This window comes from Leopardus geoffroyi, chromosome E3 (genome assembly GCF_018350155.1).
Source record: "Leopardus geoffroyi isolate Oge1 chromosome E3, O.geoffroyi_Oge1_pat1.0, whole genome shotgun sequence".
NCBI lineage: Eukaryota > Metazoa > Chordata > Mammalia > Carnivora > Felidae > Leopardus > Leopardus geoffroyi.
This window is the reverse complement of record NC_059340.1, coordinates 7,169,243-7,193,494: the sequence shown is the minus strand read 5'-3', so window position 1 is coordinate 7,193,494 and position 24,252 is coordinate 7,169,243. Positions and strand designations below refer to the sequence as shown.

The following is a 24,252-nucleotide window of genomic DNA, read 5'->3' as shown; positions in this document are numbered from 1 at the left end:
TAGTGTCTGTGGAAAAGACAAGGCAAAGCAGGTTAGCTGGTTTAAGATTGGCCAGTGGGAATAATTTCAGCGGATTCTGCAGGTTAGAGGCTGCCCTGGGGAGGATGGGGTAGAGGAATATTGCCCTCCTGGAGCAGAAGAGCCAAATGGAAGAGGTGGTTTGGAGTACGGGCTCTGGACTGGGCTCTGGACTGGTTGGTTTGCATATGAAAGGTGTGCTCCTGGGCAAGTCTTTGCCATCTCTAGGAACTGGCCAGCACTGAGAGGGGCAGTCTCTCCCTGGTCAGTGAGGCTCTACCTGTCAAAGCATCAAGAATACAGCAAATAAGCAAAACACCCAGCACCCAGTAAGTGGGAGATGTCATCCCCACCTGTTTCAGCATTGACTTTGTGGCCTCCCTCTCCTTGCTTCACACGGGTGAGTCTTCCCTTCCCAGCTGGGTCCTAATTCCTGGAGGGCTCACTGCATGCCTGCCCCTAACCAGGACAGGAGAAACCCTCTCTGGGCCCCGTCCTCTGGATAGAAAACAGGAGGAAGTAAATAAACACAGTACTGTTGTCAGCAGTGGCACCAGGCAGTTCATGGGGAAGGGTAGAGACTGTGCCCTGTTCTCCTTCAGAGAACTATTGTCATCTTCCTGCCTCACCTCACGCTCACATCCCGTTGCCTTTGTTTGCCCAGACCTTGACAAGTGGCCTGATGAATGAAGCGCTAATGAAGCACTAGGAAGGGCTGTGGGAGGAAAGGAGGCAATAATTTGGGAAGCACCAAGCTTACAAGGTGCACAAACCTGAGAGTGGTCCAAACTACTCCCGACCTGCCCAGTGGAGGGAACTAGAGTGAGGTGACCCCTCTGAGCTGTAGTTTCGTCCTCTGTCGGGTAGAATACGATTCCTCTGTCTCACAGGATTGCTATGAAAAGTAAAAGTAACACACAGGGGGAGTCCTCAAAGTCAGTGTCCTTGCCCCACGGCAGCAGTTCTCAAACTTCAGCAGGTAGAGTGGGGCCTGAGAATTAGCATTTCCACAAGTTCCTAGGTGAGGCTGATGCAACTGGTCAACACTGTGATACCTATGAGGGGTGTGGCTAGAATATACAGTAGGTGTATGGTTAGCATTTTAAAGAATGGCCAAAATATTTGTACTGTTTTAAATTCCCATCAGTAGTATGAGAGTTCCAGCTGCTCCACATCCTTGCCAACCGCTAGTATGGTTGGTCTTTCAATTTTGGCCATTTTGCGGATATATGATGGTATGCCATTGTGGTTTTCATTTCCATTTCCCTAATGACTAATGATGTCACACATCTCTTCATGTGCTGCTACCTGTATATCTCCTTCAATGAAGAATCCATCTAATCCAGTCTTCAGCTCACCTTTAAAATCGAGATTTTGGGGGCATCTGGGTGGCTCAGTCAGTTAAGCGTCCGACTTCGGCTCAGGTCATGATCTTGCGGTTCGTGAGTTCAAGCCCTGCATCAGGCTCTGTGCTGACAGCTCAGACCCTGGAGCCTGTTTCAAATTCTGTGTCTCCCTCTCTCTCTGCCCCTCCCCTGCTCATGCTCTGTCTCTCTGTCTCTGAGAAATGAACAAACCTTAAAAAAATTTTTTTTTTTTTTTTTTTTTCAATGTTTATTTATTTTTGGGACAGAGAGAGACAGAGCATGAACGGGGGAGGGGCAGAGAGAGAGGGAGACACAGAATCGGAAACAGGCTCCAGGCTCTGAGCCATCAGCCCAGAGCCCGACGCGGGGCCCGAACTCACGGACCGCGAGATCGTGACCTGGCTGAAGTCGGACGCTTAACCGACTGCGCCACCCAGGCGCCCCAAAAAAATTTTTTTTTAATTGAGATTTTGTTTCATCAAATTGAAGGTTTTCTGTCAGTTATGTGATTTGAAAATATTTTGTCCCAGTCCATAGCTTTTATTTGTCATTTTCTTGATAGTATCTCTTGAAGAACAGAATTTTTAGTTTTGATAAACTGCAATTTATTAGTATATTCTTTTATGGATCATGCTTTTGGTGTTGAATCTAAGCAATCTTTGCCTAGCCCAAGGTCACATTTACTCCTGTGTTTTTTCTAGAGTTATATAATTTTAGGCCTTATATTTTTTAGTTTATTTATTTATTTTGAGAGAGAGCGTGCGTGCATGAGCAGGGGTGGGGCAGAGAGAGAGGGGGAGAGAAAGAATCCCAAGCAGGCTCCATGCTGTCAGTGCAGAGCCCAGCATGGGGCTCAATCTCACGAACTGTGAGATCATGACCTGAGCCAATATCAACAGTCTGACACTTAACAGAATGTGCCACCCAGGCACCCTGTAGGTCTTAAATTTAAACCTATCATTCGTTTTCAGTTAAATTTTGTATTTTTTGTATTTGTATTTTTGTATATTTTGTATTTCAGTTATTTTTGTAAACTTTGTCAGTGCAGAGCCCAACATGGGGCTCAATCTCACGAAATGTGAGATCATGACCTGAGCCAATATCAACAGTCTGACGCTTAACAGAATGTGCCATCCAGGCACCCTGTAGGTCTTAAATTTAAACCTATCATTCGTTTTCAGTTAAATTTTGTATTTTTTGTATTTGTATTTTTGTATATTTTGTATTTCAGTTATTTTTGTAAACTTTGTCAGTGCAGAGCCCAACATGGGGCTCAATCTCACGAACTGTGAGATCATGACCTGAGCCAATATCAACAGTCTGACGCTTAACGGAATGTGCCACCCAGGCACCCCATAGGTCTTAAATTTAAACCTATCATTCGTTTTCAGTTAATTTTTGTATAATGGATCAAGGTATGGTGTTTTGTGTGTTGTTGTGAGCTTTTGTGGGTTTTTTTCTGTTTGTTTTGTTTGGTTTGTTTTTGCATATGGAGGTCTAGTAGTTTTAGTACATTTGTTTAAAAGACTATCATTTCATGGGGTGCCTGGGTGGCTCAGTCAGTTGAGTGACTGACTTCGGCTCAGGTCATGACCTTGCAGTTCGTGAGTTCGGGCCCCACGTCGGGCTCTGTGCTGATGGCTCAGAGCCTAGAGCCTGCCTTGGATTCTGTGTCTCCCTCTCTCTGCCCCTTCCCCACTCATGCTGGGTCTCTCTCTGTCTCTCAAAAATGAATAAACGTTTAAAAAAAATTTTTTTTAGGGGCGCCTGGGTGGCGCAGTCGGTTGAGCGTCCGACTTCAGCCAGGTCACAATCTCGCGGTCCGGGAGTTCGAGCCCCGCGTCAGGCTCTGGGCTGATGGCTCAGAGCCTGGAGCCTGTTTCCGATTCTGTGTCTCCCTCTCTCTCTGCCCCTCCCCCGTTCATGCTCTGTCTCTCTCTGTCCCAAAAATAAATAAACGTTGAAAAAAAAATTTAAAAAAAAAAATTTTTTTTTAAAGACTATCACATTTCCACTGAATTACCTTTGCACCTTTGTGGGGAATTAATTGACCATATATGTCTACGTCTATTTCTGTATTCTGTTCTTTCCATTTATCTAGTTGTCCATCTCAATTACAATTGCTTTATAATAAGTCCTGATGTCGAATAGCAGAAATCTTCCACTTTGTTTTCATTTTCAAAGTTGTTTTGGTTGGCCTCGGTCCTTGAACGGCTTTGGGAAATTTTTTTTAACGTTTGTTTGTTTGTTTGTTTTATTTTTTAAATTTATTTTGAGAGAGAGAGATGTGGGAGGGGCAGAGAGAGGGGGGGAGAGAGAGAATCCCAAGCAGGCTCTGCACCGTCAGTGCAGAGCCCTGCGTGGGGCTCGAACTCGTGAACCCTGAGATCATGACCTGAGCTGAAACCAAAAGTCGGATGCTTAACCAACTGAGCCACCCAGGCACGCCTATTTATTCATTGAGGGAGAGAAAGAGAGAGAGAGCGCGTGCACAAGCAAGAGAGAGGCAGAGAAAGGGAGGGAGAGAGAGAATCCTAAGTAGGCTCCACGCTGTCAGTGCAGAGCCCAACGCAGGGCTTGATTCCATGAAGCCCGCGAGCATGACCTAAGCCAAGATCAAGAGTCAGACGCTTAACTGACTGAGCCACCCAGGCGCCCCACTTTAGGAATTTCAGAATTGACTTGTTAGTTTCGGCAAAAAAGCCTACAGGGATTTTGGTTAAGATTGTGTTAAAGCTACAGATTAATTTGGGGAAACTTGACATCTTAATAGTATTGAGTCCTCTCATAGAAGAATTTATTAGTCTTCTTCAATTTCTCTCAGCAAATTTTGTGGTTATCAATGTACAGATCTTGCCATATTTACTCCTAAGTATTTCATACTGGTGATGTTATTATAAATGTTTTTTTTTCAATTTCCAATTCTTTGTTATTAGCATATAAAACACAATAAGATTTCTGTATATTGCTCTTGTATCCTGCAAACTTGCTTAAATCACTTGTAACTCTATTAGCTCTTTTGAATTTTTTTTAATGTTTTTATTTATTTTTGAGACAGAGAGAGACAGAGCATGAGCAGGGGAGGGGCAGAAAGAGAGGAAGACACAGAATCCAAAGCAGGCTCCAGGCTCTGAGCTGTCAGCACAGAGCCCGACACGGGGCTCGAACTCACGGACTGCGAGATCACGACCTGAGCTGAAGTCGGATGCTTAACCGACTGAGCCACCCAGGTGCCCTCTATTAGCTCTTTTGTAGATTCCACTGGATTTTCTACATAACCAGTCAAGTCGTCTATAAATAAGGACAGTTCTTACTTTTTCCTTTTCAATCTGGATGCATTTTGTATTGATTGTTGTACATGCAAGATTTTGATTGTAGAGGTGACTGAGTGATGACACAGAACTAATGCCATTGAAGGAAATTTTCTATAATTTTTATTTCCTAAGAGAAAGGAAAACGCCATGTCATTAGAGGGCCACCTGGAAACACTAGAGGAGGTAGAGGCAAGAACAAGTGGAAAGCATAGACCACAGACTTTATCGTGTTTTCACCAGGCAAGACATGGCAAAGAAGGGGAAACAGCTTAGGATTGGTGGGCTTTGGGCTACAACTGCTATGGCTAGTTGCCTGGAATCCAGCACAGGGTTGACTCAGGGCAGAAGAAATATTGGCCTGGTGTGTGAAAGTTAGATAAAGGAAGTGGTTTAGAGTATGGGCCCCATGGGTTAGTTTGCATATGAGAGACATGCTCCTAGGAAAGCCCTTTGCAAGTTCTAAGAATAGGCTAGCCTTGGGAGGGGCCATCTCTCCCCAGTCAGCAAGGCCACAAGTGCCAGAGCATCAAGAATGCAGACAATTAAAAAAAAAAAAAAAAGTTAATACAATTGCCATGTGATGAATGAATGCCAAATACATAAATACAGATTCTCAGAAAACACAGAACAATTTTACCTATTTGTCTTGCCTTATTGCATGAGCTAGAACGTCCATCACAATGAATGGGGGCAGTGAGAGCAGACCTCTTTGCCTTACTCCTGATCTTGGGGGGAAAAGAGGAGCAGGGTGAGGTGCCATGGACGGGGAAGGGACTGGAACAGTGACAGATGTGGCCAATGAAGAAGGGAGAACATAAACTTAGTAGAACTTGGAGGAAGATCTAAGGCCTTATTCTCAAATTGTGATCCACAGCTCATAGTCCTCACTCTGTCCCTGCTTCTGATCACACTCCTGACCCCTCCCCCACAGCCACCCCCTGGGCTAAAAAGCTGCATTTAGGCTCTGCCCATCCAGGACAGGGAGGATGCTACCAGGACAAGGGAGGATGAACAAACACAAAGACCACACACCATCTGTGAGCAGAAATCATGTCTCCTAATTTCAAGTCTCATAGGGATCCCACTGGGGCCATGGGCTTGCACATGGCACGGAATGTGCAGCTTGCATCTAGGGAGATCGTATATGGGAGAGGCAGGGCCTGAGGCACCCGGGCGACAGGTACTCTGCCAAAGTGACCCAGAGCCTGTTGAGTAAACATGCCACGCTGCCCAACAGAAGGGGCTGGGGCACCCCCTAGTGGGGTCCAGCCCCCTCCTTGGGTGACCTGGCAAAGAAGAGACTGTCCAGCCAGGTTCCACAGCCAGGGAGGTAAGGTGGGAATAAAATTCAGGTGTTACCCCTCAGACAGGGCAGGTCACCCTCTAGAGGAACTGCCAAAAAGGCAGTCGGTCCCTTGTCCTCTCTTCTGTCCACCTTTCCAGCTGTCACCATTCACCCAAATGTCTTTCACAGCCCAGTGGACTCCATGACATTAAGGCTGCTTCCTGATGGTGCCTCAGTTTCCTGATGGTGAAAATAGAAAAACAACAAATCCACCACCCAATGTTGTAGGGCTGAAAATGAGGCAATGGATGTTTAGGGCCTGGCTCAGAGAAGGGGATTCCATGAAAATGCAGAACCTGTCTCCTGGGGCCTAGGGGGAAGTACAAGAAATGCAGACACAGGGACAGGGCAGGGGCTGCCTGGAAGGCCCTGGGAGAAGCGTGGGGGAAAATTAGGACTGAGGAAGCAACTGAGAAAGGAAGCTGGTCTTCTTGCTTCGGCCTCCAGAAGATGGGGCCACTTCCTGTGATGAAATCATGTTCTCCAATCCCCACCATCTACTGAGTAAGCCAATGCCAACCTCATTCTGGGGAGGGAGGGAGCTGAGCCTCCTAAAACCAGCACAGAGAGTCACCAATGGTCTCAGCCCCAGTATCTCGTCCCCACCCACCAGCAGTCACAGGCTGGCAGTGCCCTCGATTGGAGACGGTCCAGGGACCGTCCGGAGGGTGACTCATTACTGTTCTGGGCCTTATTTCCCCCCTGCTCAAGGAAGGCCCCCAATTAGCCAGGGCTCTCACAGCTGTGGAGGGAATGACCTAAGGAGCATTATAAAAATACAGCCTCCTGGGGCTTACCCCCCAGAAGGGAGCCGAGGCCCAAGGTTGTGTGGTGCAACTTGGTGGGAGCATCCAGAAGGAGCAGAAGGCTCTGTGGATTCAGCGAGACTGGAGTTTGAGTCCTGGACCTGCCTCGAGAGTCACATGACCTGAGGCAGGGCTTCTCTGAGCCCTTGATCTCCTCATCTGTGGAGTGGAGGACAGAGGTGCCTGCCGATCCAGTCTTGCCTCCTGTGGGTCAAGGCATGGGCTCCAGAAGGCCCACCCTCACCTCTTAACCCCAGGGATGGTGTGAGACTGCACAAAAGGAGCTGACCAGGGGAGGGAAGGAGCCTGGTAGGCCTGGGTCCTGGGCAGGGGAACCCCTGCTGGGAGGGAGAGCGGCCAGGTGCAAGTTGGGTGTCCTTGGCGCCTGGTGCTGGGGTCGAGGCCATCTGATCGCCAGTGGGTCCCTCCTCCTTCCTCTGGGGTGGCGTTAGCTGGGCAGAGACTCATGGCTGCCTGTCCTCTGGCTGGAAAAGCCAAAGCTGGTTCTGCTGCAGCCCCTTCCCCTGGACGACAGACAGAGGCCAGGAGACGCCCAGAGAGCCAGTGAGAAGGAGAGGTGGAGAGACAGAGACTGACTCCTGAGGAGAGGTGGCCAGGAGCTGAGATGGAAGAGGCGAGGCCACAGATGGCCAAGGTATGGGGTGGCCATGTGAAGAAAGAACCATGAACCATGGCCATGTGAAGAAAGGCCATGAACTATGGCCCTCCATGTGAAGAAAGAAGTTGGGGGCCTTTCTCACGGCTCTCTGTGCACTGACCACAAGGGAGGCGCTTTTGCAACGTAGAAAAAGAAGAAACCAGATTGATAAAGGAAGTGCTGGGTACTCCGGGGGCCCGCGAGTTTGGGGAAGCTCACCCTCCCTTGCTCTTCCGAAGGAACCTGATCCACGCTTTCCACGTTCCTCTGGACTCCCCGAGGAGGCACCTCTGTAGGGCCTACCCTCTGGCCTTGACAGAGCTGCTTGGCTTCTCCTCTCCTGGGAGGAGAGTGAGGCAATGGGTCCGTCCCTGCTGCTGTCCCTGCTGCTGCTGCCGGCATCTCTGCAGGCTGGTGAGTGTCCAGGACACCCTGGCTCTGCCCCGAGGGCCAGGAGTCCCCAGGAAGGGCTGTGGCTGGGCAGCTGGAGAAGGGGTCTGCTGGGGTAGCCGGCCAGGCCTCCCAGCTCCAGCAGGCTGGTCCCATGGTGCCAGGTCCTCCCCAACCCTTCACCCTCCTCCCTACCCCAAGCCCGGCAAGGGGGACACCCAGGCCAGAGGGCCAGTCCTGCCATCTGTCACACTTGGTGTGCTCTGTGAGTGAGGGTGCCAGAAGGTCTGGGGTTATCTTCCTCGTCTCTCCCAGTGGCTCAAAGTCTCTCCTCTCTCTCCTCCAGACAGCTCAAAAGAATGCAATCCAAACACCGACTTTGGGATCAACCAACCAGCGTCTCTCTCAGCCCCCGAGGGTGGTTCCACCTGCATCTTTTTCTCCTACTTCCACTGCTGGGAGTTAGCCAAGGATCCCAGACTGAGTATAGCCATCAAACGGAGAGACTTCCATGGAGAGGTCATCTACAACAGTACCCAGCGTTTTATCCATAAGGATTACAAGAACCGGATCTCCCTGGACTTGAGACAGGGTCAGAACTCTGGCACCCTGTGTATACAGAACCTGCGGAAAGAAGATGAGAATAGGTACTTTTGCCAGGTCCAAGTGGAAACGCTAAGAGATGGCAAAAAGGTGTGGCAGTCCATCCCAGGGACCAAACTCACCATTACCGGTGAGTCCAGCTGCCTGGCAGCCACCACACCCACCCTGCATGGTGCCCTCATCCCCCAGGCCTGGCCCAGGCCCCAATCTTCCTGCTTACCCCTTCTCTCAAACTCCTCTCCCCACCCCTCTCCCCTCCCCAGGCCTCTGCCAACTTCACTCTTTCTTCTGGATCTCCCCAAACCTGGGCTGCCTTCCTTGCCCATCCCCCTCACTGCCCCCTCCGGAGCCAGTCCCCACCCCGCGCCCCAGCCTCAGCACCTTCCAGGCTGCCCAGGAATCCTCCCTTCTTGCTTCAAGCTGGGCCTCCAGTCTTGCCTCCCTCCCCTCACCCCACGCTGTCCAGGTGGACTTGACTTCTTCAGGGCGTGGTCTGCCTTCCCTTTGTCCTGTGTCCCTGTGAGTAGCCCCTGCCAGCCCCCAGTCTTGTGTCTCCCCACAGTCGCGGGCTCAACCCAGCACACACAGCAGGTACCCAATCATGACCCAAGACCCCTGTCCCCTGGCCACACCCCATTACCTCTTTTCCCAGTCCCCCCCCCCCCCCGCGTCCTTCTCCTGCTCTGCTCCTCAGAACCTGGCCCACGATGCTCCCTGCCCCAGCCCCTTCCCTCCTCTCCTTTCCCATCCCCCTCTTCCCCTGCCTCCATCCTCTTTACCCTCCTTGCCTCCCCCCATCCCTGGTCCCCACCTCTGCCTGCACCGTCCCCACTGTCCACTCCGATCTTGCTCCTCCATCCTGGCCTTTGAGACATGCCATCTACAGCAGAAATATGGCGGCTGCCGCTTACCATGCACTGTGTCAGGTTGAACAACTAGGTGTACGTCACCCTGGTTAACAACCTTCCCCGCGACCCCACAGTAACAGTAGGCACTGCTCTTATCTTCCTGTTACAGATAGGGAAACTGAGGCTCAAAGAGCCTAAACGTCTGCCCAGAGCCGCACTCATGGCGCAGGCAGGACTTGAACCCCGTTTCACCCCAGAGCCTCCACTCTTAACCTAGTAGCTGCTCAGCTTCACAGCTGACCTGATCCTAGTGTTGTCTTCACCTATTTTAACCCAGGAACGGGATGTGTTACAGCAGCAGATCTTCCCACGTTACCCAGCAGGCCTTGGGAACTTGAACCTAGGTTTGTCGGTCTCCAGAGCAGTTGGGGAGGGAGCCCTTCCCAGGAGCAGGCACTAGGGGATGCACTGTCTGTAGAATATTATCTGTAGAAATATTCCTTAAAAACTAAAAACCCCAGGTCTGCTCTTTATAATCACTTGCACTGACAATTCTAACAACGTATCACTGCTCCTGGGTGGAAGGACACTCTCCGTGTCCCCACCCTTGGTAAACCACTGTCCCATCTGGCCACCGTGCTGGTTTCAGAGCAAATAGAAAGTGGCTCACAACCTGAATTTAGCAAGACAGCGTTGGATTTCTATTTCTGGCACCTCCTCCATATTCCCTTAAATGGCCTTTTTTGAGAGGTTTTCGCTCTCCCCAGACCCCTCGTCCTCCTTCCCTGATCCTCCTAACTTTCCTCATTTCTCAGTTCAGTCACATTTACTATGAATTTTTCATCAATAAATTAATTTTTCTTAAAAAAATTTTTTTTTTAATGTTTATTTCGTTTTGAGAGAGACAGAGCGTAGGCAGGGGAGGGGCAGAGAGAGAGGCAAACACAGAATCTGAGGCAGGCTGCAGGCTGTGAGCTGTCAGCACAGAGCCCCATATGGGGCTCGAACTCATGAACCTTGAGATCATGACCTGAACCAAAGTCGGAAGGTTAACCGACTGTGCCACCCAGGCACCCCAATAAATTAATTTTTCAATTAATACAATTAATTGGATATTCATGCTCATATTAAAAAATATAGGAAAGTAATAAAAAGAAATGTGTTTTTAATGTTTATTTATTTGTTTTGAGATAAAGAGTGTGAGCGGGGAAGAGGCAGAGAGGAGAAAGAGAACCTTGAGCAAGTTCCACACTCAGCATGGAATCTGACATGGCGCTTGATTTCAGGACCGACCATGACTTCCTGACCTGAGCTGAAATTAAGAGTGTGAGGCTTAAGTGACTGAGTCACCCAATGCCCCCAGTTATGCCTTTTTAAAAAAGGCTGCAGGGCGTCCCCTTGCGGTAATGTATCATAATGTACTTATTCAGTTTCCTATTTAAAGACATTTAGGTTGGGGGTGCCTGGGTGGCTCAGCCAGGTGAGGGTCCAACTTCGGTTCAGGCCATGATCTCAGGGTTCGTGGGTTTGAGCCCTGTGTCAGGCTGTGTTCTGACAGTGTGGAGCCTGTTTGGGATTCTCTTCCTCTCCCTCACTCTCTGCCCCTCCCCCACTCACACCTTTTCTCTCTCTCTCTCTCTCTCTCAAAAATAAATAAAGTTTAAAAAAAAAAAAAAGACATTTAGGTTGTTGACACAACACAAAGCTGCAAAGAACACCCTTAAACACAGGCCTTTGAAGACTTGTCCAGTATTTCCACAGGATAAATTCCTAGCACTGAAATTACTGGGTCAAAGGGCATGCCTGGGCATTTTGCATTTTGATAGATATTCCCAAATGCAATGCCAACCTATCCATTTTCCTGTAGTGCCAATACTGGGTGGGTCCCTCTACTTGGATCAGTAAAAACAAGCAAGTAAACAACACCCCCAATGGCTTATTTTAATCTGCATTTTTAAAAATTATTGAGAATAACCTCAGCATTCTCATATTACAAGATTTAGATTTGCAAAGTGACATAGGATTGCAAAATTTGGGGTACCAGGGTGGCTCAGCTGGTTGAGCTTCCAAATTTTGATTTGGACTTAGGTCACGATCCCAGGGTCTTGGGATCTAGCCCTCCCTGCTCGTTGAGCCCCATATCAGACTTCATGCTGAGTGTGGAACCTGCTTAAGAGTTTCTCTCTCTCTCTCTCTCTCTCTGTCTCTTTCTCTCTCTCTCTCTCTCTCTCTCTCTCTCAAATAAGAAAATTTGAGGAGGGCCAGGGTGGCTCAATGGGGTAAGCATCTGACTCTTGGTTTCGGCTCAAGTCATGATCTCACGGTTTCCTGAGTTCAAGCCCCACATCAGGCTCTGTGCTGACAGTGTGGAGCCTCCATGGGATTTTCTCTCTCGCTTCCTCTCCCTCTGCCCCTCCCCCACTCACTCTGTCTTTGTCTGTCTCAAAATAAATAAACTTAAAACATTTTTTTTAATTTAAAAAATTTTAAAAAAGAGTTTCGAACTTTTCCATTTCTCTGTGTTCTGAAACCTTCTGTTTAGGAATTATCTGTTCCTTGACTTTTTCCAAGAGTTTACCCATAAAACTTCCTGAGCTTAGAATCTTTATAAAAGGGAATTAATAGTGTTCTTAATTTCATCTCTGACTAGTCATGAGTTAAAGTTTTTATGCTATTTCTTAAACATATCTTTTTAACATTTATTTATTTATTTTATTTATTTATTTTTGAGAGACAGAGCATGAGCAGGGGAGGGCAGACAGAGAGGGAGATATAGGATCCGAAGCAGCTCCAGGCTCTGAGCTGTCAGCACAGAGCCCGACATGGGGCTCACACTCACAAACCGCAAGATCATGACCTGAGCCAAAGTCAGACGCTTAACCAACTAAGCCACCCAGGCACCCCCCCATCTTAAACATATTTTTTAAATGTTTTGTTTGTTTTATAAAATCATCCACTTCCGAGAGGTTTTTAGATTTATCAGTCTATAGTGGAACATACACTAACTCATAGTTTCAACACTTTTTTGTTGTTAGGTTTGGAAAAATTTCATCTGTTTGCCTGTTTGTTTTTTCCCTAAATAACCACTGCCCACATTTATTACACCTAATGCCGTCCTGTTTCCCATAAATTTACTCCTACATAGCTTCTCATTACATTCTTCCTCTGTTTCCTTCTCAGAGAAGGCCAGCTTCTCTCTGTTTTTGGTATTTTTTCTTTGGGAACTATTTCATTCATTTAAAAAATGTCTCCATATTTAAAATAACATAAGTATTTAATGCTATAAATTTAACTTTGAGTGTAGCTTTAGCGTTTATATGCATTAATATTGTTTTTATATTATCTAGCATGGCAGTTTCTTTGATTAATAATTATGTTATCTTCTATATGTTTCTTTGATTAAGTAATTTTTAATTTTTTAATGTTTATTTTTGAGAGAGAGAGAGAGAGAGATAGAGAGAGAGAGAGAGAGAGAGAGAGAGAGAATGAGCGGGGGAGGGACAGAGGGAGAGGGAGACACAGAATCTGAAGCAGGCTCCAGGCTCTGAGCTGTCAGCACAAAGCCCAACGCCGGGCTCGAACCCACGAACCGTGAGATCATGACCTGAGCTGAAGTCGGACGCTTAACCAACTGAGCCACCCAGGTGCCCCTGATTAAGAAATTTTTAAATTTTTAAATTCTCAACTGAGGAATGGTATTTTACCCTTTTACTCTTCATTTCTAATAAGAGTGAATAGTGAATTTGGTCCACACTAACCTGAAGATTTTATTCAAATGGGATTTTTTTCCTTTGGATTTGATCAATTTTTTTTTTTTTCAACGTTTATTTATTTTTGGGACAGAGAGAGACAGAGCATGAACGGGGGAGGGGCAGAGAGAGAGGGAGACACAGAATCGGAAACAGGCTCCAGGCTCTGAGCCATCAGCCCAGAGCCTGACGCGGGGCTCGAACTCACGCACCGCGAGATCGTGACCTGGCTGAAGTCAGACGCTTAACCGACTGCGCCACCCAGGCGCCCCTGGATTTGATCAATTTTTTAATGGTCCATTAAAAGAAGGTACAATCTGTTTGTAAGTCTTAAATATTAATTTAGCCTTAAAAATACATTCCAGGAGTGCCTGGGTGGCTCAGTCGGTTAAGTGTCTGACTTTGGCGCAGGTCATGATTTCATGGCTCGTGAGTTTGAGCCCCGTGTCGGGCTCTGTGCTGACAGCTCAGAGCCTGGAGCCTTCCTTGGATTCTGTTTTTCCCTCTCTCTGACCCTCCCCTGCTCGTACTCTGTCTCTCTCTCTCTCTCCCTCAAAAATAAAACATTAAAAAAAATTTTAATACATTCCAATATAAATTAGAGGTGCTTTACAGATGTTTTCTCATTGATTAGAACAATCCTGAAAAAGGACAAATACTGTTTGATTTCACTTGTAAGAGGTTGGTCCCTAGAGCAGTCAAAATCGTAGACAGACTAAAACATGGTGTCTCTTCGATCAGATGGGGGCTCCCAAATGTGGGGGGATGATCGGTGGAAGTATGTGGCCCAGGCAGGTGAAAGGATTCACCCAAGGCAGAACAAAGGTGACAGAAGTTTTATTGACTACAGTGAAAGGGAGCAGCAGGCAGGATAGAAGAAGAAAAGTTGTCTGCAGCAAGGCAATGGGTAGGAGCTGTTTTAAAAGCGGGGAAGGTGAGGAGGTGTGATGATACATGGAATTTTCCCTTGTTTTGGTCATTGTGCCTGGTTGTATGTAGCCCATTGGTCAGTTAGGGCCTATGGATATTTTGAGGTCACCTGATGGGTCTGTCTGGATTCAGCCAGGGAGTCCATGTGGGTCATTTTGCCTTGATCAGTTTCCATTTATCAAGCCTGTTGTCTAAAAGCAGCATCTACAGATCAGTGGATGCCAGTGGTGGGGCCAGGGGGTAAGGAGTGTCTAACAGATACACAGAGTTTCATTTTGGGAAAATTAAAAACCTCTGGAGAAGGATAGCAGTGATAGTTGTACAAGAACATGAAGAAATTTAATGCCACTTAACTGTACACTTACATATGGCTAAAATGGTAAGTCTTGTTATGTATATTTTACAATAAAAAGTATTTTTTGTTCCTGTGGATTTAGTGATCCCTGTTTGTCAGGGATGAAATGAGGTTCTGAGGTCACACCACTGATCAGAGGTAGAGTCAGGATTTAAACTGAGTGATGTGGATTCATCACCCCCATCCTGTGTGAGAGCTTCAGAGAGTTGCTCCCCACCCCCAATATTCCGCACACTAGGGAACAAGATTTAAGTTTCATCCAGATACCTCCAGGCCTCTGAGGGGGAATCTGCTAAATTCTTGTGTCTTGTCAGCTGCCCAGATGACCACAATCACCAAGGGCCCTACCACCACTGTCACCACCACCACAAGGGACATGAATATGGAAACCATGGTCAAGGTGGCACTGCCCGTTGCTATGTTCAAAACTGCAATTTTGGGACTGGTTGTCTACCTCTGGTGGAAGAGAAGCAAAGGTAAGTTTTTCTGGGCCATGCTCCCCACCAACCTTCCCAACTGGAGTGATTCTCAGAACCCACCCGCCTCAGAATGACCGCAGGTGCAGGCTAGAAAATGCAGATCCCTGCAGGTATCTAGGTCTGGGTTTGGGAATCTGCATTTCTCAAGGTCTTATCAAGTGGTGTCCGTGTGTGATCCAGTTTGAGAACCACTGCTCCAGACCAATCCCTCCCCACAAATCTGATCATTTTATAGTTTTTTTCTCTTAACTTAATCATTTCCCATCAATTCTTACCTTTTGGTTCGTGGGGAGGGGAGGGTCAGCCTTGGGAAGAGTAAGAAGAGAGCAGAAGGGAAAGGAAGTTGGTTCAGCTCAGCAAGCGTTGGTTGAAGGCCTATCTTCCAGGGTCTGGCTTATAATTTTTTTTTTAATACTCATTTAATTTTGAGAGAGAAACAGCACAAGTGGGGAAGGGGCAGAGAGAGAGGGAGACACAGAATCCAAAGCAGGCTCCAGGCTCCAAGCTGTCAGCACAGAGGCCGATGCAGGGCTTGAACTCACAAACCATGAGATCATAACCTGAGCCAAAGTCAGATGCTTAACCAACTGAGCCACCCAGGCACCCCCAGGGTCTGGCTTACAATTGGAGACACAAATGTAAATAAAGGGTAGGTTCTGCTTTCAAGGAACTCAGTGGAAGAGGGAAAGGGGGTGACTACCTCATTTGGAAAGAACTGTGGTAGTCTAGGACATTGGAGGGGAATCACAGAAAGCTTCCCATAGGAAGTGACACTACAAAAAGTCTCAAAGAGTATAAGAGAATTAGCCAGGCAAGTGGTGAGGGTGGTGAAGACATCACTGTCCACGCAGGTACGGGAAAGCAGTGGGGGAACTCTAAGCAGTTCCGTGCTGTGGAGGAGGCTGGAGATGGGAGAAGAGAACCTCGTAAATCACACCCAAGAGCCTCTGCTCCCAGAGGCAACATGAAACAGTTCACCATGCAGATACATAAGTATGGGGTAGAGGTGCCAGAGGTGGGCCAGGCCAATCTAATGCAGTGGCAGTGTGGGTGGAGGGATAGAGCCAGACCCTGGAAGAGTTCAAGAGAGAAAACCGGTAAGACTTGGTGATCAGGCTGGTGTAGGGGCAAGGGAGTGGGAAGAACTTGGGTGAAACCACCAAGCAAATTAGAGAACACAGGAGTTCAAAGACCATGTTGTGGGGAGAACAATGCTTCTTTAGCTTGAGACATGTTAGACATGCCTGTGTGGCATCTGAGCAGAGATGTTCATCAGAAATTTGAGTGTATGCATTTACACCTAAAAGGACAGGGCTAGGGATACCTGGGTGGCTCAATCAGCTGATCGTCCCACTCTTGGTTTCAGCTTAGGTCATGGTCTCGGGGTTGTGGGTTCAAGCCCTGTGTTGGGTTCTGCACTGAGCAGGGAGGCTGCTTAAGATTCTCTCCCTCTCTCTCTCTCTCTCTCTCTTTCTCTCTCTCTCTCCCTCTGCCCCTCCCACCCCTAAAATAAAAAAAAAAAAAAACTTTTAATTAAAAAAAAGAGGACAGGGCTAGAGGCATTAATTATTTACACCCCAACACCCTCCAATACTGATTTGAAATTCCTCTAGAGAAAGATTTCAGTGAGAGGAGATTAGCCCTATCAGATGTTAAAGCACAGAGGTGAGCAGCATAGAATCTAGACTGCCTGCACTCAAATCCTGGCTGGGGAAACTCTGGTGCAGTGGTTGTATTACTCTGTGCCTCAACTTACTCATCGGTAAAATGAGAATAATAATAGTACTCACCCTGGGGGTTGTCATGACAATTAAATGTAATTCATTGAGAACAGATCCTGGCACAGAATAAGGACTATGTGAGCACTAGCACTTGTAATTATTAAGCTGCAATAATTAAAATGATTCAATGCTGTCATATTCATACACAGATAAACCAATGTATTAAAAGAGAAAAGCCCAAATATAGGCAGGACAAAATAGGTCAAAATATATTCAGGAATTTAGTAGGTTAAAAACTGGCATTTCTAATCAATGGGGAAAGATGAGTAATTCAATACATGGTGAGGGAACAATTGAGCAGCCATCTGAGAAAATAATATTATCTCATAATTTGCACCAAAATAAATTCCATGGAGATCAATCAAAGAGTTAAATGGGGGGTGGACGGCATGGGGGGGAGGGGAAGAACCCTAGCATCAGAATAAAGCACGTGAGACTATTTTATAACCATGGAGTAGAGGTGATCTCCCTAAATATAACATAAAACCTAAGAGCCATGAATAAAAATATTGATAAACTCAGATATATACAAATTGTTTTTAATTCTGCAGAGGAAAAATCACAGTGGTTGTCTCTAGAGTGAGGATGAGGGTTGGAGATGAAGAAAAACATGACATAGTCACTGAGGATATAGAAGACAGTATTTAAGGATTCAACTCAGATGAGAAGCCATAAACTCTGTAAAGGCATCGCCTCATGTTTTTCCTCATGCAGGTTAGAACCCTCTGGGACTTGTTCATTAGGAGTTACGTTCACCTGCTGGTACCAGAGACCAAAAGTAACAGGGCTTAAATAAGACTGAGTTTATTGTTTTCCCTCATATAAAAGGATGAGGAAACAGATAGCAGAGGACACTGTCCTTAGGCACTCAGGCTTCTATCTTCCTGCTCACTGTTATGGCTACTGGCTTTTATCCTGAAGGTTGCCTCATGATCCAAGATGGCTGCTCAGACTCCAGCCATTATTTCTGAATCCAGACAGGAAACAGGAGGAAGGAAGAAAGGAAAAAAAAAAAAAAAAAAGACTATGCCACAGCTGTCTGTCCTCATTTTATTTATTTATTTTTTTAAATTTTTTTTTTCAACGTTTATTTATTTTTGGGACAGAGAGAGACAGAGCATGAACGGGGGAGGGGCAGAGAGAGAGGGAGACACAGAATCGGAAACAGGCTCCAGGCTCTGAGCCATCAGCCCAGAGCCCGACGCGGGGCTCGAACTCACGGACCGCGAGATCGTGACCTGGCTGAAGTCGGACGCTTAACCGACTGCGCCACCCAGGCGCCCCTGTCTGTCCTCATTTTAAAGAGTCTTCCTGAAAACCCTACCCACAACTTCCCCTTGAATCTTACTGGCTAGGATGTACTATGTCCCACATCTGTCAGTAGGGCAGCACACTGCCACCCCAAATAAAATCAAGGTTCTGTAGCTGAATAAGAAGAAATGAATGGATATTAGGTAAGCTAATAGCATTCTCTGCCATCAGCCACATCCAGAATTAGAGCTGTGTCAGCTAAGTGTGGCATAAGGACAGAGGAACACAGGCAGTCAAGGAACTAGTGAAAGGGCAGGAGTAGAGAGTAGAGGATGAGCAGGGAGCTTGGACAGCCCAAAAGAAAGTGGATTATTAAGGGACAAGAGTTCAGGGGGTCAAAACACAGATATACCAAACAGGCTGATGATAAAAGAAAGCTGGAAGGAAAGAAAGTTGTAGCATAAAAATGATGCTGGCACTTAATATTTCAGAGTTCTCAATCCCAGGGATAAAAAGGAGTCCAGGGTATGGCTGAGTGGAGTGGAGGTCACTAGAGTTGGGGGGACATTAGGAGTCCCGTGTGTTCAGAGGGCTGTCCCTGTCGATGATGGGACCTCCCAGGATAGTGTTGGGTGGTGGAGGGGATGTCTGTGAACCAGGGGCTGATCCTTGGGAAACGCTGTAGACAGACTCAGAAGGACAAGAGGGGAGATGGTGGCAGGGGGACATCAGAGGTTTCAGTGGCAGAGGATGGAGAAGAACTGGCTGCAGCACAGACACCCATTCCAGCCCTGAGGTTCGGCAGGGGGAGGGAGGGAGGGGAAACAGCCGCCACTCCCCTTCCGCTGTCTACCTCCTTTTCCTTCTTTCTCCCCCAGGATGAAGTGCAGGATGACAGCAGCATCCTTTATGCCTCCTTCACCCTCTCCAGCTCCTCCCTGCACCCCTCCCAAGGAGAGCCCGCAGGAGACCTTGTACTCTATCGGAAAGGCCCAGTGAGCAGGACTGAATGGGGACTCCCTGAGACTAAGCTGCACAGAAGGTCACAGCTTCTAGTAATAACCCTGGCCAGACACAGACAAAAGCCAGTGGGTGTGGAAGGCCACCAAGGACCAGAGAGAAACAGAGCCATCTGCTTCCATTCCCTCTTCAACTTCCCAGCCCTTGCCCACAAAAATAAAAGTACTAGTAGGATTTGCCTGAAGGCACCTAAGGAGAAACTGATGGCATCTTCTGTCTTTTCCTTCTCGCCAAAAATGAGCTGTAAAAGTAGCTCACACCCAAGATCCCTCCTCCAGGGCTGGTGTTCAGTGACTGCCTTCAGGCCAGGTGGGGGACACCAAACACTGGCAGCCAGCCCAGAGCCCAGACTCTGCCCCCTTATCTAACCATTCTACTTCTGCTACCATAACATGTACCGCGTTAAGTGCATCACTCATGTAAGCATCACCAACAACCTTATACAGTCCTGGATGCACTCACCAGAGGCGTGAAGAGAAGACCCAGAATGGTTAGTGCTTTTCTCAAGGCCACACACCTAGTAAGTGGCTGAGCCAGGTCTGAACCCAGACCTGCCCTTCTCGACGGCCTCCTCCCAGGACTTGGGTCTCACTGCCTTCCCAGATCCCTATACTGTGCCGGCCTCCCACCAGAAACAGGGACATGCCACAGGGACCGGGGTGGGGGGGGCGGGGAGAGAAGCCAAGGGAAGCATGTGGTTAGAGACGAATGGAACCACTTAAGCCAGTAACCTGTTTTATTAACACATAAACTGCAGAGCCGTGACTTTAGCCAATTGACCTGTAGCCGAGGAACAAACCCCACACTTAGTAGCTTCTCAGGGACCCTCTGAGGGGCTCTCTCTGCTGCTCCTGTGGAAGCGGGTGAGGCAGGAGCACACAGCTATTCCTCAAAGAAGGTCGTGGTGAACTCCCCAGGGTCATCTCCACACTGTGGCTCCTCCAGCTGCTCCGGCTCTTCTCCAACATCTTCCAGGAGTTGCTCCAGGTCCAGGTCACTGGAGGCTTCATTGTCATGGAGGATGCTTCCAGTCTCCTGAGGACACTTTGAGCCTTCTTTCCCCACCATGGGACAGGCCCCAAGATGGGCTGGTGGGGGCAGGCCCTTTGGCTGCATCCTGGCTTATTTGTCCTCAGACAGGCTGGTTCCTGCAGCCTTGCTTTGGGGAGCTTCCCGTTATTTAGCTTGTTACGTTTTTCTCCCTCCTACAGCTTTGATCCATCAACTCCCATACCACCCTGGGATCCCAGCCCCAAAGCCCTCTGGCAAGACACCTGGAGCTTCATATAGGAAGAGGTGAACAGGAGGGCTCTGAGTGGCACCCCTTTGTTCGCAGAGTGCACAGGATACTGGAACTTCTCCAGAGAATGGGCAGAGACAGACCCTGAAGTCCTGGGCAAGGAGTCAGAGCTGAGAAAAATAGCATGTGTCTATTACATGGCATTTGTAGACATAACACAAGCTCTGGAGCATTCAGAGAAGTTTTTTTGTTTTTTTGTTTTTTCCTTAGTTTCTGCTCTCAAAGGGCACAATGAGGAGAGGACATTTCCAGAAAAAATTATCGACACTGGGTATATCTAATGTTAAGTGAATAATACAGAGAATGCACTGCAAGAGTTTAAAGACGAGCTGGAAAAATCAGGGGAGGTTTTTCTGTAGATGAGCTGAGTTGAGCCTGGATCGATGGATGGTACAGAACAGAGGGAGGCCAGCAGGAATAGAGCAGGATCAAAGGCCTGCAGGACAGAAGGAGAAGAGGAGTCTGGAAGGAAGCAGGCAGTCCTGCCAAACTGGAGCAGGGAAAGTTTGTCTCAGAGATGACTGGACGAGAAAGTTTGCGATGTGGAGCCACTGAATATTTGCAAGTACAAGTATCTAATCATATGGGTCAAGTTTTCCTAAGAATTTACACAAGAAGGAAGCTAAAAGAAACTTCTAAGAGTACAGTCACTCTGGGCCCCACCTCGAATGCTGCTTTCCCACCATTTTCGAGGCCTCTCTAATGGGTCATTTCCACCTGTGTTTGTATCCACTCAGGACTCCTCTTGTTGTGACTGAAAACACGGTCAAAGCCTTTCAGGCAGCAAAGGGGTTGATTAGCCCTGGTGACTCAAGAGTTCAGCAGCGGATCTGGCTTGAATTCAGCACTCAGATTTCTCCCCGGGGTCTATTTCTCATAACTGCTCATTTCTGCCCCCTATAGTTCAGCTTCATTCTCAGCCTCCACTTGGCCCCAGCGCCATGGGCTCTTCCCACAGGGTGGCGAATGACCTATCCTCTCAGGTCAGTGTGGTGTTTTTGTTTTGTTTTGTTTTGTTTTTTTAAGTTTTTGTTTAAATTCCAGTTAGTGAACATACAGTGTAGCATTAGCTTCAGTGTAGCATCACTTCGTATAGTGATGTATGTAAGTATAGTGATTCAACACTTCCATACATCTCCCATGTCAGTCTTTCAGGAAAGAACTCGACTTTTCTTTTCCACTAGCTCCAGCAAAACCCCTAAGATGACCAAGCCTGGACTAGCTTAGGTGACCGTCCATTGTGGAGACAGTCAGTGTGGCCAAAGAGATGTGTTGGCTCTAGATGACCAGACCAGAATCATGGGCAAGAGTACCATGTTATGGAAAGTAAGTCGGGATTGGAATTTTTATTTGTGCAAGTTGAAAGTGCATAGTTCTCTATAACCCCCATCCCCTCCTTTTCATCCCCCTCATAGCCCTGAAGCTATTGGATCTACACTCCACATATCAGATGGGGCCATGGAGATCACTCAGGGCACAGTGCTGCATTGGTGAGCACACAGCTGGCCCCTACTCTCCCTCCGCACACCAGTGGCCTCCCCGCACTCTGTGGCCCAGAAGGTGGGGAACCTGGCCAGGGGCCCCCACACCATGATAGTTCTGAGGCTGGGTGCCCACATCGCCACCTTCACTTCATTTATCTTTATCTGATGACTGGCAGGGATCTGGGCGGCTGTGGCTGCACCGTTGGCCTGGGAACTGTGCACTCTTGTGGTCATCAAACTGGTCAACACCAACTACGAGTCTGTGTATGTACTGGTTCACCCTCTAGGTTAACCAGCTCCTCTGAGCTGCCTTTGGTGACCTCCACCTGGCCTTTGTGGATGCCTGGAAAATAACCCTCAGTCTGGCCCTGCGGCCACAGCATCCACCCAGGGTGTCTCATCATCCGCAACAAGGTAGACTTGCTCCTCTCCTTCATCTGCCCCACCCCGAGTGTTTCTGTGGGTTCTGACACTGTGTGGATGGAGGGCCTGGGGCACAGCTGTAAAGAGGGCCACAGCCAGAACAGCATTTCTGGGAGAGCAGGTGCCACTAACTTCTCTTGCCTGAAAGACTACAGTAGTTTCCTAACCAGTCCAGCTGATTCTATTCTTGCCCTACTCTGACCACTTCTCCACTCAGAGTAGAACTTCAGAACTAGTAGAACAAGAGTAGTTACTTTAAAACATAAATGAGGCCAAGTCATTAGCCTGCTCAAAAGCCAAAGGCTTCTCTCTCAGTATAAATCCAAACCCTTAACCATGGTCCATGATGGCCTGGCCTAATTCTTTGTCCTCATTTGTTGCCACTCTTCCTTGGCACTCTACATTCTAACCCCATAGTCTTGCTACTCAAGCAGGTCAAGCTGTCCTGCCTCAGGACCTTTATACCTGCTGTTCCTGTGCCTGGAATGCACAACTGCCAGATCCTCATATGGTTGGCTCTCTTCTCATTTGGTTCCCTGATCAAACATCATCTCCTCAGAGGCTCTTCCTGACGACCTTAAATAAAAGAGGTCATTTTCCCATCTTGGCACTCCATCCCCTTTGCCCTCCTTTTCTTTCATGTCACTATTCACAATCTGTAATTATTTGGTTTACTATTATTGTTGTTTACTTGTCTTTGTCTCTAGAATGTAATCTCCATAAGGGACAGGGAGTTTGTCTAGCTTGCTCACTGTTGCATCCCCATGACCTAGGGCAGTGTTTGAAACATTGCAGGTTGTTAAATATTCCTTGAACAGATGGATGATAATCACATGACTAAGGTGTTACTTATATGCCCTGCACCTTCACAGCAAATCTCTATCTTATGAGAAATAAGCAATTGGCCAAAGTGTCCCCCTGCTGCAGCTGCTAACTACCAAATTTCAGGATTGTCATTATTAATGATTCGCATTTACATGAGGGCCGTACGATTTTCCATACAGTTTTCTATTTTTATTTTGGACGACTTTCCCAAGAACACTCTCCCATTTTACGGAGGCCCAAAGAGGTGGCACACGGCTGAGTCAGTGCTTGGTCCTAGTTTGGTTGCAGTGATATCGGTGACTGTCCTTGCTGGAAAACCAGCTTCTTGCGACAGCTGGAAGCCATCACCCCTGATTCCTCCGACTCAGCCGACTGGGTCCTCTGTTCTCCTGGACGTCAGTTCGGTGGTTGAGGGGCTTCCCTGACCACCCTAAAGGGGGCTCCGTGACCAGGCACAACCACGTCCGCTGTGCCTAGGACCCTCTTCCGGCTCCGCTCCTGGGCCATCGGGTCTTCGCTCAGCGCTTGCCACGAGTCTTCGTCTCCACTGCGTTCAAACACATCGCCCGCCACCACCACGGTGCCCAAGACCGTGCCCGCCACCACTACGCTCACGTCCCGCTGGCCCCCATGGCCCGGCGTGGCCCACACCTCGAGCCCCGGCCCCAGCCGCAGGGGCCGCTCCTCACCTAGCCCGTGGGGGAAGTAGCGGCCCCCGGGGAGGCAGAAGTCGTGAGAGACCAGCAGAGCCGCCCCGGGAAACAGCCCCAAGTTCCCGATGTGATCCGAGTGTCCATGGGTGCCCACCACCAGAGTCACGTCTCCGGGGGCCACGCCCTGCCGCGCCAGGGCCCCCAGGAGTGTGTCCCGGGCCCAAGGGCCCCCGGTGTCTACGAGGATGGGACCACGGGCCGCCTCCTCCAGGGCGGTCTTCGCCCCGCCGCCCTCGGGCGGGGACTCTCGGTGGCTGGAAGCCGGGCCCCAGGCCTGAGGCAGCACCAACGTCACGGAGCCGTCGGCGCGCACCGCGTCGCCCACCCCCTCGGGCTCCGCATAGCCCTGCAGAAGGACCACCACCGAGTAGGGGTCGCCGCGCACCAGCAGAGGCGGCTCCCCGAGCAGCGGCTCGGTCTGCACTAGACCGCTCATGGCAGAAGGACGGCTGGGGAAGGAAAGTGGGGCTATGGGGGACTGTCCAGTCCCTTCGGGTTCCCACACGCGCCTGCCTACGCCGCGTGGCACCTTCCAAGTCTCAGTTCTTTGCCACCCCCCCCCTCGCACCCTTAAGGTGGTATCGCCCCAACCC

At 48.5% G+C, this 24,252-nt stretch overlaps 2 protein-coding genes across 5 annotated transcripts; one reads left to right on the top strand and one right to left on the bottom strand.

Moving 5' to 3' along the window:
- Positions 1–7,268: 7,268 nt before the first annotated feature.
- Positions 7,269–19,114, top strand: LOC123589019 (paired immunoglobulin-like type 2 receptor beta). Of its 4 annotated transcripts, XM_045460574.1 has the most exons (6): positions 7,269–7,505; positions 7,560–7,922; positions 8,245–8,631; positions 13,406–13,408; positions 14,698–14,859; positions 17,195–17,696. In XM_045460574.1, exons 2-6 carry the CDS (start codon positions 7,868–7,870, stop codon positions 17,224–17,226), a joined length of 639 nt encoding a protein of 212 aa, XP_045316530.1. In that variant the 5' UTR covers positions 7,269–7,505; positions 7,560–7,867; the 3' UTR covers positions 17,227–17,696. The 4 variants fall into 4 exon arrangements, with proteins under 4 accessions (XP_045316530.1, XP_045316529.1, XP_045316531.1 ...); XM_045460573.1 differs by having other exon boundaries at positions 7,269–7,922; XM_045460576.1 differs by lacking the exon at positions 17,195–17,696 and adding an exon at positions 18,773–19,114 and having other exon boundaries at positions 7,271–7,922.
- A 518-nt stretch (positions 19,115–19,632) lies between these two features.
- On the bottom strand, positions 19,633–24,213 carry MBLAC1 (metallo-beta-lactamase domain containing 1). Its single transcript, XM_045460569.1, has one exon. The coding sequence runs from the start codon at positions 24,093–24,095 to the stop codon at positions 23,343–23,345; it is 753 nt and encodes a 250-aa protein (XP_045316525.1). The 5' UTR covers positions 24,096–24,213; the 3' UTR covers positions 19,633–23,342.
- Between the last annotated feature and the right edge of the window lie 39 nt (positions 24,214–24,252).